The following is a 13,418-nucleotide window of genomic DNA, read 5'->3' as shown; positions in this document are numbered from 1 at the left end:
ACCAGATAAACCTTATCCATCTAGAAAGTGAATTTACCAGCACCATTACAAATTCTCCTCCACAGAAAAAGATCCCATGGAAATGGAACTATGATTTAATATTTGACCAAGTTTTAAGAGAAACATTAGTTTCAATACATGTTTGACAACTTTGTATGAAGATGGAGCAGTTTATCTATTTAAATTTGTTTCTTTTTTCCTGTCTTTCTGAAGATTATTTCTAAATTAACTGAGTAAATCAAATCACTCCAAATTTATTTTGGCACAATCCAAACAAGTGCTTCATCTCCTGTGTTTATGAACCAGCAGTTCTGTTATCCAAGTTAAGAATCTGCAGCTGCTTTTCTTCCACTTTTTTGATTACTTAATGACAGTGAGACTTGCTGCCATTTTATCTGTAAGTACAGTCACTGCTGTGTGGATGTATTTTGTTTCTGCTAGTGCTTGATAGGAGTCTGTTTTTCTCTCCCTCTTATCCCTGTGCTTAGACCAAAACAAAACAAACCAACAGTAACACCATAAAATAATTTCAACAGATTATTATAGATTTATACAGAACTAAACGAAAAACAGGGATGTAGAAACGCAAGCACAGTAACTAGGAAGGAAATTTATGCCTTTCTAAAGGAGCGGGCTGTGTTGGGCCATGTGCTCCACCCTCAATTCCAGGTGCTCTGCACCCTGACATGGCTCTCTGGCTGAGTTGCAAAGCTTGACTCTTGATTCCTGGCTCAGTCTTACTGCTGTAAAGGCCACCTGTGAACTGCATCCCTTCCAATCAAAAAGCAGACAAACATCAGTACTTGCCAACATCTCACAAACTAAAATTGCAAACCACTTCTGCCTTCACCTCTGCCTGAGGTTAGTACTCACAGCAGCCTCCCCCAAGAGCAGCAGAGAGTGCACAGCTGTTAGGCCAGATGCATTCCAGGAAACTGTAGCTTCTTACAACATAACCTAGGCCAGCAAAATTCCAAGAACAGCTTTCTTGTCCACACAGGCAAGAAATATGGCTAGCAAGTGTTTGATCAGAACACAACATGACCGAGCAAATGTGATCAAGCTGGAAGGTTTCAACATCTTCCCATCCTCTTAAGTACCTCCTCTGTCCTAAGAACAGGAAAAACATTACAATTCCTGTCTGAGAAGCACACAAACAAATGGCACTGCTGCTGGAAGCTACAGCCTGGCTTGCTTTGCAGGGCCCATTATCCCAGCCACCCCACTGACTGCCAGGAGGCAGGTGGAGTCTGAGGTACAGACACACCCATAAGGATGTGGCCAACAAACACCAAAGCGTTCTACATAAAAGCTGCTGCAGAGCTGGCACACTACACTAATTTTTCTTTAACTGCTGAGTAGAAGTGGATCATATTTCTCATGCAATCTCAACAACAAGATCACTGCAGACTTCTGTGTGTTGGCTTGGTACCACAGACCTAGTGCTACCAGAACTACTTTTTACTGTAAAACTGTAAGCCTCTTCCATAAAATTAAGTTTTGCTTTCTGTGCAAATAATTTCTATAGATTAAAAGTTTACAGCTCAGTGTCTTTTAAAACTGTACATAACTTTATTTAGTAGCAATATACATCTAGTCAAGCAACTAAGGGCAGGGCTAGAAATTTATAGTGTTATTTGCAACTAATCAACCTGCCTTTTTTACAATATATTTCCAGAACTCAGTGTTTTGTAGCTCCTTCCACTCACACATTCACTTCCCCTAGTTATGAAGCAACTCTCTGATAACCACCTAGTTATGACACCACTGAGGCAACAATTTCCTTTTCAGATCAAGGATCACAGGCAGTTGATTTCAGACTGCTTGCAGAAATGCTCTAACAGAGTGTAACTTGAAGAGTATGATTCCTGCAATTCTTTGATGATAAAACTGACTCCTAAATTGAATATTAAATAAAAATTATTTCAATACAATCATTACCCATTGTAAGACACTGAACTATTGGAAGGGCCATCTAGCCCAAACTACAGAACACCGCTGTCTGCAGGACTTGCCTACTCTTACTGTCACCTACAAACAGTGCACAGGAAGCTGATTTTGTTTTAGCAGTGTTGATATAAAGGTTATCCTGTCAGAAGCTCAAAATGAGAATTCATTTTAAAATTTCTTTCTCACTGGAGCTTGCAAGTGCATCAGCAATTAACAATTCCTATCACTTCTCCCAGTTTGGTGTGTGAAAAGGCTCAGAACTCGTCTTACAAATTGCTCTTTTGAAGATCAAAGGCAAGCTGAATTTATCTTGTGTGTGCTCTGGATGAGTTTGTAATTTACTGGAACTTTCAGAGGAGGTTTGGCAGCACACTCGTTTGACAGCCCCGGGGCACAGGATTCAGGGGAGCTCTGTGACTCTTCCCTTCTGAGTTCCTTCCTTAGCTTTAATTGGCACCTCATTAGAAATTAATGAAAATGACATCCTCTGTTCTTCCTGCTCCGGGCATAGAATGCTACAAAAAGGCCCATCACAATTCATAACACATTCAATTTATATAGCAATGGCTCTTAAGCATTATTTATGAGATGTGAATTTCTTGTCAGCAGTTAGTAACTTGAACACAGCGGAAGAAGTATGAAAAAAGATCTTGAGAGTATGTGTGTATGAAAACAAACAAATCTTTCTACATCTGAAAAATGTTGTGTTTGAATTGCTGGAACTCCCCTCTCAGTAGTGAATTGTTGTTCTTCACAGCAAAGCCCTGCAGCACTGTCAAATCTGTCAAAAATTCCATGTAGTGTCAAGGGAATGAGCTCAGCAGTGTCACCTCTCTCTGGACATGGCTTACAGGAGACAGGAAAGCCAATACTGCACTTCCCAAAGATCTCTAAGCGGTGTAAAGCACCAGTCACTCTCTCTGTCTCCTTTCCAAAAAGGCTGTGCCTTGTTAGACAAGTCCCAGTTAACTGGATCAGTATTTGTAGTATGTCTACATTAAAACATTGTTCAGTATGTATATATTTTCCTTTCCATTATGTCTCACTAAAAATTTCACTGGAGGATTTACCAGGACAAATCATTAAAAAATAAGATGATTTTCAGTACTTTTAACATTAGGACAAGAAGATGTGCAACAGCAAACAATTAAATTGTTGGTCTGTGGAGTTAATTTGGATTTTAACAAGACTGTTTCAGACACAGCTTTGGGTCAACATTTTTATGCTTTAAATCCTTTTTCCTTACATCCAAGCAAACCCACACACTTGTCATTCCAAAGATGGTGTCTGCCTTTTTTATTGATCCTAATACCAGATTTTCTCTTAATGTTTAAAACTGGGAGGAGTTTCCCTCATTTTTTCCCATTGCTTTAGTTCAGGATTAAGATGCCAAGAATTTAATAGCAGTGGTTCAAAACTCAGATCAAACAATGTTCTATGCTGACCATTACTTCTGAAGAGGGCACATGCTTATTTTACACCAGTTGATTCTATCTCATCACCTCCACCTAACCACACATGATTCGTTACCTGTGCTTCCCATCAGGACAGGAAAGTATAACCCAGTCATGTGGATTTAGGAAATATTTTAAACAAATGAGAATTTGACAGATTTGTTCTACTGCACTTCCATCACCTCCACCCAGAGTTTTTGAATGGGCTTGTCATTCATGACCTAAAGCAACCTAATTTTACAGACAGCAGGGCAAGCTAGCAAGAATGGTTTCTCAGGCAGCATCTTTAAAACAGACTGGAGCCACAAGCTGCTACGATTGGTAAAGCAGTTTGGGTGATGCGAAGCTGAGGTGCCCAGTGTGGCTCAGTGGCAGCATTTGGCTTGCTTCTTATTAATCTGACTATTCAACGTAAGTGGCACAGGGTATGCTCACATTCACATCATACCAGAGCACAGATAACACACCCTTACTGCACACAGTATTAATGAAACATTGCAACTGCACAGAAACCTAAGATGTCCAGTTTTTTCAGCCTTCTTGGACACATGGAAATAGACTCCTGCCTTCTATTTTCTTATAAAAAGTATAGAATACAAATGTTTATAATACAAACTATAAACTGTGTAGGATGTAATAAAGGAATGCAAATTTTCATCTCCTCACTTATTGCCAAGGAATTTGGAATTTTTTTCACATTCATGTTTTATTAACACATTTTATGAACTTTAACAGAAGTATTTCCATAAAGCTATATATATCCAGTAGAAGAAAATTAAAGAATAATTCCTACAACATTTATATTGCAACAGTATTGAATTATGGAACCACTTCATGAAAACTTGAGGGGAACCAACCAAATGTATCTGTAATCCAGTTTACAGAAAAAAAAAAGGCAGGTCTTACATAATTTTAAAAACATTACTCATCAATGAAAGGGCTTTTTAGAAGTGGCTTTCAACTTAAGTGCTCTTACATAGCTCCAATATTGCAGAATGCAGGAGAGATTAATGATATTACATAATGGTTAAGCAATCATTTATCCAACCCACCCGAAAATTCAAACTCTCCCAGTATTTCGGAAGATTCTGCTATTTCAGTCAGGTGCCCATGAGCAGCCTGAGTTATTGTATTCATGACAACAGCAGACCAAGAGCAGAAATTCCTGCCTCTACCATGCTGAGCAGAAAGAGCCATACCAAAATATGTCATTGATAGCTCTGAATTTCTTCAGTTTGAGAAAAATGCTACCAGACACTTCAAAGTATCCTGACACATGATTTCCATAATAGGAATTTCAACATTACAGCTTTTGATTTCATGTTTGGTGGCTTCACAGATAAGGTAAGTTCTGTGCCAGTGCTCCAATATCAAAACAAAGCCGTATCTCATGTCCAAAAGAGCCCAACACAACAGTAATGTCTAGAGCCTGAAGACAGACAGATGCTGAAGCAGAGAACAAAGCACAACCCAAAATCTTTGCAGCTTCCTATCACTTCTCTTCACTTGCCATTTGGTATTCAGTATCGGATTAACTGTCTTTGTAACTACCTCAGCCCACCCTTCCTCTCCACACTGCTGCTCAGAAGGACATGTCTTCTCTCCAGATAACGGTTTTAACAGAAGATTTTATTTTCACAGGTGCAACATGAATTGCACCTATCATCCGTGCAGATCCTTTGGAAATTATCCCCTGCCTGAGACACAATGGAATAACTGAAACAAACGTATCAAGACAAGCATTGTCAGAGAGTTCAATGCAACCTTCAAGACATGATTATACAAAAAAATGAGCAGGTAAAACTACCACATGCCATTGTCACTGGGTCTAACAAGCACATTTAAACCAGTTAAGAACACAATTGTTCCATGAAGGAGAGAGCACCTCCTTTGGAATCCAGGCACATTAATTATTGTTTCAGAAATTTTATTTGCATTTAATATGAAACCCCAAATCAGCTGCCTGCATGAGATTATTGTCTTCAATTCAACTACCTGAACAGTGTCATCAACTTTGGAAAAGCCAAGTTGGATGTCTTTAAGTGTATGGTGAACAATAAGTCTTCCCCAGGCAAACTAAGTGTGAGAATGAAAATATTTTCAGTTAGAGGGGTTTTTTGGATTTAAGTTTTTAATATGTATGTAGTTATAACATGCAGAAGCAGCTACTGACCTATGTTTCTTTACACCCTATAGAAACCTTCTTTGCATGTTTATTGATGTGCTTTGTGCTTCTTCTCCTGTCAAGTGGGCATGATGCCCTTCCTGCCTTACAGGGAACTTCTGAAGCTGAATTCATTAATATCTGGCATCTCTTGAGACAAGGCAGTACATCAAGGCCAAAGTTTTAAAGAGGAAATTTGACAGAAACTAATTATAACTTTTTGCTACCAATGGAAGCTGTAGCTTCTGTTTAAAGCATCTTTGCAAGGTGAAAAATGCAAGTGTTCTCTGTATTTCCATGTGTGACACAGACCTGAGCACGGATGCTACTGCCAAACTGTACTCACCACAGCGACACGATCCCAGTTCCTGCTGTACTAGTTCCAGTTTTGTTTGGCACTGGAAGCATCGACGTCTACTCTTCTGTTTGGATCGATTGGTTTCTTCAGGCCTGTCATTACTGTCATCCAGTAGCCGTGGCCGTTTCACAGGAGAAGCCTCACTCTCCGACTGTGAATCTGTTGTATTCACAACAAATATTTTAGGAAAAATATTAGAATTTCCTTGGTGAGGCATCCCTTTAGACAGACTGAAGGTACATTGCTTTCAGCTGGGGTCACCACCAAGCAGTGTGATACTTCCCATTCTATTGCATATGCATGTTTTCTTAACAACCAAAATGAGAATCAAGTAAAGGACAAATTATCTTTGTTCCCTACAAGAACCCCTCCTGCTATCAACACTGAGTATAAAGTGAACTGATTAGCTTCCTTCCAGCCTTGGCTGGGTCATATGGAGATACATGTAGAGCATACACCATCCTAAACAATTGCAGGCTTCATCTGCCATCTCATTTATTTTCTCCTGCGCTGCCTTCGGTGTCCCCACACAACTGACTGAAGTGATGAAAAACAACTGAGCACAGGTTTGACCTATTTCCTCCCTGGACAGGAGGGGGATTTTTCAAGCACAGCATGTAAATTGTATCTCTTATGACTGAAGGCGGTACATGAAAGCACCATACCATGCTTCCCTCTCTTTCCACATGGATAACAATTTAAATGTAAATTAGTATACACCAACAATACAACCCCAAACAAAATAAGCACAATCTGTACATACATCCTATAAATTCCAAATGCCCAGCTATTTCTAAAGTATTAGTCAGAATACTATTTGCATTAATAACTTCATAAATTTCAGCTTGTAAGAAAACGGTGTGTGGAAAGCCTTTAGGAGTTAGTTTACAGCAGTCTTACTTCTTACTTTTTTTTTTTTTTTTTCAGCCTTTCCTTTTTTTTTTCAATGGAGAGTGTACTGACAAGGGTTCTAGAGTAGCAAACGGAATGTCCATTACGGACTGAACAGTGAGATGTCCAAGCCTTGTTTTTGTGGCATGTCAGAGACATGACATTTCAGTGGATCTGCTGCTCTGCAATCTAAGTCAGGTCAGAAAAGCCATTTTCCCTTCCCAGATCTGTCCACAGCAGAATCAGTGCTGTATTTCTTTGTAATACAAACTGCAAATAAATCTAATCCCAACTGTACTAAAAATTAAATTGTTTGTTGCAGTGCTGCAAGGAGCTGCTGAAAGACATTACTGCAATCAGTCAGTATTCTACTGCAGGATGGTGAGCAAGGAAAAAAAGCCCATTAGCCGAGTTAAATCCCTTTACAACCAACATTAATCCAACAAATAACAGGCTAAATCTATCTTTTTGGCAGGATGGTAACCCACTGAACATGTCTGTACCATTATTCTAAGATTCCATTGCTTATGGTCTGCTTTGTGCTGTCCTGGATTAGGCAGGAAAAGGAAACTGCCATGGATACAACACTGTCCATAACCTTGTTATGTCAGCTATCTTACCTGAGCCACTGCTGATCAACATCCTGACTTTCCTTGAGTAAACACCTAAAGGAGTCAGACTTGGAATACTTGGCAGCTTCTCTCTTCAGGGATACTCTGTTAACTTCTTCTGGTTCCTCACATACAATACTAGTTAATATTTCCTACCTGTGTTTTAGCCCTTGTGTCACAATGTTTTTCAAGTTGTTGTACCCCACTATTTACAGCCATTACAAATATACACCTTTCTTCACTGGAGCCTACTTTATTTCTGTCATACTGCTCTTAAGATATGCTGAAAATGTGCCTGGCTTTCCAACAAGTATAAAGCCTCTGCAGCTCACATTTCATAGAAGAGCAACTTGCTTTCTGCACTGCATACAGGTGATAAGTTTTTATTAAGCTGCAATGATTTTATCTGATGTGTACCTCAAGACAGCCACCTTTTTGATCAGTGTCACAGATTACAATTTACACCTTACAAAATACATATATTAGGCCTAAACTAACATTCAGTACATAACATACTCCACCTCTGCATGCTTGGCCATGCAGGAGCCTTGGCAAGGAAAACAAAGTAGTGCATAATGCATTAATACAGCTATGGAACAGTTAGTCCTGTCTTAAATCTCTGGAGATAACAATTCAAGGGAAAGATCCTTTGAACAGACTGCCCGACTCCCTGAACAGAGATCCTGACTCATACTCCAAGGCCAACAGTCCTGTCCCATGGACACTTGCTTTCAGAATGCCTGGAACACCAGGCTAGCCTGGAGTGTACAAGGACACCCCCTGCAACAGGCAGATTCTGTCCTGTGACCTGGCTGACTCAGCATGCAGTAAAACCTGCTCCAGCCCACCTTGCTGCCCCACATGGAGGATGTACATCATTTGCAGTTTATTCTCTACTCAAACAGATACTGCCATTATGGAACAGCTGCCTCCCACACATCTTTGCTTCTGGAAATATAAGCCATTCTGGTAGTTCTCAGAAGCAAATTTGGTATTCTGAATTACACTGATGGAAACCATAGTGGTCTGCTGATCCTGAAGTTCAGTTCATGGTGTGAGTCAACCAGTGTCTAGTAAGTTAATGAAACCATATGCCTTAATGAGAAAAATAGCTACCTCAAGTCAGGCTAGTGTCCTACAAATGAAAATACTTAATCACATACTTTCAGTTAATTGGTAACGACTAACTGAATATTAACATGAGTTGGTCATTATCATAGAAATTATAGGTATCTCATTTTTCACAATGTGTATCTCTCTGACATAAGCTAAAACACTTAACACTGAGGTAAACTCAACAGCACCAACTCTCTGATCACTGATTGCCCAGGGCCTTGAACACAGGAGTCCAAGCTAATAGTCATCACAAACCAGACCCACAGCTCACACAGTTCCATCTTCCCATGGGCGAGTACAACAAGCAAGGAGAAAGCACAGAGCAGAAAATAGACCTTTTAGAGCCAGTCCTGCCTGCATTTCTTCCAGATCGAGTTGCTTTTTGTGATACTGACACATGCAATACAGGACACTAAATACATCTTCCAGCACCTGAAATCTTGCAACCTTAAAGTTCAAAGATCTGACAGCAAAATGAAATTGTCATACATAGCTTTCCTACCTGGAGCGCAACTGAAAAAAACCCCCTAGAATACAGGCTGAAGTGCTGCAACTAGAATCAAGAGTAAACACCCAGCATGAACCTTTAAACAACCAAAAAAGGCTACAGAGAAGAGGATTCTCTCAGCCAGTGATTGACAGTGGCTTTTCTCAGAAAGTTGGTTAATTCAACAACAGTTACTTCTTCCTTTGCTTGTAAGAAACATTTTCCATGCTCAACTTGTATTTTATTATTGCACCTAAACCAACTAATACCCAGGCAGAGAGAAAAATTAAAATGCTCTTCTTTTATCCACAGATGTAAAAAATCTTAAAACTTCTCCGTAAAAATTAACAATAAGGATGAGAAATCCCCAAAATTTCAGGAAGAAACTGCTCAGCAGAGTAACTGCCATTGACACTCTGCCACTGCAAATTTAATTCTGAGTTAAGAAGCAAGGATTCTCCTAACTGATATCTGATGGTGGAGATCCTTCTAATTGTGTATCAAACTCCCATGTGAAATGAGACAACAAGGAAGTTCAGTTAGGCAAGGCTGAAACTGGATGCTTGTCTGGAATCAATAAGCAGAACAGTGCTCTTAAAACTATTACATCATGAACAGAGACTCACATTTGTTCCTCACTGTTCCTGTTCTCATCTTTATTACTCATGTTCTCCCCTCAAAATTTTTCCAAAAAAAGGCACCTGAGCTGATTTTCACTCCCTTACTCTCCAGCCTTGGAGGAGTTTGCAGGCTGCACGCAAATGGCTTCAGTTACAACCATGATGGCTCCTCCATGGCATCTGGGGGGAGAGTGGGATGCTCTAGGCCCAACAGACATGGGCTAACAAAACTTAACAGGGAAGGAGGAAGGATGGAAGAAATGGGAAAATCGTAAGAAAAAGAGGATCTCTCCTCTGCTGCTGCTTTCTTCAAGATGAATCTGTTTAATCTCTGGTTTCATGACAGCTTTTGAGGCAATCAGGTTTTTTCCTTATCATAAAGAACCCATCACACAGACTGGCATTTATGATCTCAGCTGTCTGTGCAAACACCAGAACAAGCAGTCTTTAATGAACCTCAAACATTACTGCCATCTCCCCTGAAACTATTTTAGAAGCAGCTTAAGCTGTTAAAACCTCTGTCCATGAAGAAACTTGCATAGTCACAGACGATAACAATGTAACATGGATTAACTAAAATCTGAGCAATAGCTTGTTGCCAATTTCTATTTTTTTGGGTGTTTTTTCTTTTTTTTTTTTTTTTTTCTTTTTAGAATTCATTATTCTGTTCTTAGATAAGGGATTACTTAACTGCCTGGCATGTTGATTATGCATTAAAAATTTCATGTAGAAAAAACTGCCTCTATACAAATCTTCCCTATCACATTTACCAGAATCATAATTTAAAATAATCTCTCTAGTTCAAATTAATCTAAAATTAACATAGTTGTTCTAAAACCCTTTTGTTTGTTACTATTAATGAAGAAACAGAAATTCAAGATTAACACCTCATAAGCCAAGTCTGACAACTGTGACCGCCTCAGTCCCTCCCTGTTGCTGCACAGTGCTGTGGAAAATGTCATTCTGAAACTCTGATATTTCACTGAAATGAACATCTTACCTTGTCTTCTCACACAATCGTGACTGCATCTCAAGGCTGTGAACCTCTTTGGAAGCACTAACACTCACCAGAAATGTATTTCTTTTGTGAATTCACCTCAGTTTTTAAAAAAATACTACAGACAGATGTCTCAAAAATATCTTATATAAGCCCTTTGGTAATATTTAACCACACAATCTCTTTTCCAGTATCATTGCAGGACCCTTAGCATCATTATTTCGCTGATTTATTTTTTTCCCCCTCCACAGAGTTTAAAAGCAACTGCACTAAAACTCAATGTCCCTAAACAATGTGGAATAGAGAGACCACATGGGAACAGTCTCTACAGAACTCACATCCCATCAGTCGCTTCTTTGCCTCAGGAGGCTCTCCATGAAATCACACTGGAGACTATATGTAACACTCCTAAGTTGTATTACATAAGTTATTATTTCTCATCCATCACCAAAACCATGCAACAGTAGTTGTTTCCAGCTCTAATGAGTAAAAACAACCAATAAAACCCCCCCACAACTTTTGGCCTAGCTGTTTGAGACACATAAGTGGAAGAATTGCTGTAAAATGTTCCAAATGTGAAACATTACTGATGTGCTTCAAACACTTGACAGAAAAATTCTCCTTCCCCCTTTGCAATAGAGCTAAGAAAAAAGATTCCATTACAGACTTGAAGTATTGGATTAATTAAAAAAAAAACAAAAACCAAACAACAAAACCCCAAAACAAACAATCAAACAAACACTCAAAAATCAAAAAAGGAACTTAGCATGTATACTGCTTTGGGTGTAAGTGGTATTTTCGAGTTCAACAACAACATGGCTTCATTTTTCCAAAATGAGAGCTGGCACACATGACATGCATTGCTAGAAAAGAGGATATAGATATACATGTATCTATGTATGTGAGTGAATGGATATTAATTATGATGATTTCAGAAAAACAGAGAATGTGGGGGTGTAATCATATGTACAGTTTGGGTAACATTCCACTTGCACATAAGAAAAGGCTTTCTTACTGTAGGGGAGACCTGACACTGGCACAATCTGCCCAGGTGGGTTTGTGGAAGCTCCATCCACAAATGGTACTCAAAACCATTTTTTGAGGAACTCAAAACCTGACTGGACCCAGGTCCCAGCCTGTTCTAGGTGACTGCTCTAAGCAGGGAGGTTGGATCAGTTTCCTGAGCTCTGTCCCACCCTCAGCCTTTCTTACTTCTAAGAGTCATGGACAGGAAAATAAAATTAAAAATGATATACTAATTCCTTCCCACCACTCACTTTTTTTTTCTTTGCTAAACCTGTACTGTCAGTATTATCACCTGGAAAAAGGAAGTGTAACTTAATAAGGGTGCTAACTACCATCTCTAATGAAAAAGAAGAGACTAATCTAATGCATGTATGAGAAATATGAGAAATAGTGAACTACACTGGCTCCTGCATGTATTTTAGCTAAGCTATAATTAGAAAAAGTGTGAAAATGGCTATTATACTTTCCTGTCAATAAAATTCATAATTGTTAAATTATGTGAAAAGCTAATTAGTTTTCATCTCGTATTTAGGTTCCTATACTCTGTTTTATATTTCAGTTTTTGCATTACTTTCCCATACTCTCTGATGTCAGCATGTCTTTAGTTAAAAGAAATGTTAATTTATTTCTCAAAACATTTTTACTTATATATCAGACTGATTCAAACCAGCACATATTTAAATGTATTCAGGCACCTGTACTGTACAGTTCCTTTGATGGATTAACTTCAGGCATTTCAATTAGTTAGAACATTTCCTAAGGCAATGGCCACCTCTACTGCTGCTGGCTGACAGAAGGATTTTGTTTGTTTAGAAAACTATGTGAGTGGGGTTCCTTTCCTGAATTATACCCATGGGAGAAGTCTGCAAACCTTCAGAGACACAACAGATGAACTTGTGAAGAGAGAACAGGTTGGACAGTCCTGGCCTGCTGTTCATCTCATGGTCCAAGGGTAAACACCTGAAGAACGTGTTTAACAACAGCTGCTGACAGCCAGGTACACACACAGTGACTGCTGGTGTGTACAGGCATGAGGCTGAATTCCCACTGCCTTGATTACTGGGGGCAGTTGATGCAGGGTAGAAGCTTGATACTATTCTAAGGATGCTAAGGGAAGCTGGTATAAGTTGTTGGTGGGGGTTTTTGTAATGGCTCACAAGCAGCATCTCATCTTCATATATTCAGACTATTATAAATAATGAACCTTGAAAAGGCCAGAAGAGAAAAAGGGCCACAACACTAAATTAAAAAAAAATTACAAAAAAAATTTTATGGTGTCAATTTGAACTTCTTGCCTCGTTATTAAATGATGGACTTTAATAGTAACAGGGTTAGGGCTTGGAGAGGGACAAAGGCCAATTGTGGTGACACTTGAAGTTAGAGAACAAATGACATCCTAAGTGGCCTGAATAATCAGAACAGGATTATTAAGTGAAGGGATAATGCACACTACAAATAGCTAAATGGAAGAACAAGACACAAGTAGAAAGAAAAAAGGCATAACACTAATACACATTATGAAGAACCTATGAAGACAAATCATGAACATCCTGGCCATTCCTCAGCACCTGAAGACTACTTAGTAGTACTCAAATATGCATATTTACATATCTGAATATGTATGTAGAAATACACACAAATAAGCTCACACTGGTTCTGATAAAATAGGAAATTTGAAAGCATTCAACAATATCATAGTTTTGGTTTTGCTGACTTTAATGAGAACTTTCTTATGCTTTGTGAA

General features: G+C 38.9%; 1 protein-coding gene across 1 annotated transcript in view; it reads right to left on the bottom strand.

The window, feature by feature from the left end:
* The window catches only part of ZFAND3 (zinc finger AN1-type containing 3), a 133,697-nt gene that overhangs the window by 13,626 nt on the left and 106,653 nt on the right, over window positions 1–13,418 (bottom strand). Inside the window, exon 6 of the mRNA XM_041404210.1 lies at window positions 5,915–6,085. Coding sequence (XP_041260144.1) covers window positions 5,915–6,085 — 171 coding nt within the window. The remainder of the gene's footprint in view (window positions 1–5,914; window positions 6,086–13,418) is intronic.

Source organism: Onychostruthus taczanowskii, unplaced genomic scaffold (assembly GCF_017590055.1).
Source record: "Onychostruthus taczanowskii isolate IOZ18803 unplaced genomic scaffold, ASM1759005v1 scaffold21, whole genome shotgun sequence".
Classification (NCBI taxonomy): domain Eukaryota; kingdom Metazoa; phylum Chordata; class Aves; order Passeriformes; family Passeridae; genus Onychostruthus; species Onychostruthus taczanowskii.
This window is presented reverse-complemented; position numbering and strand designations above follow the sequence as displayed.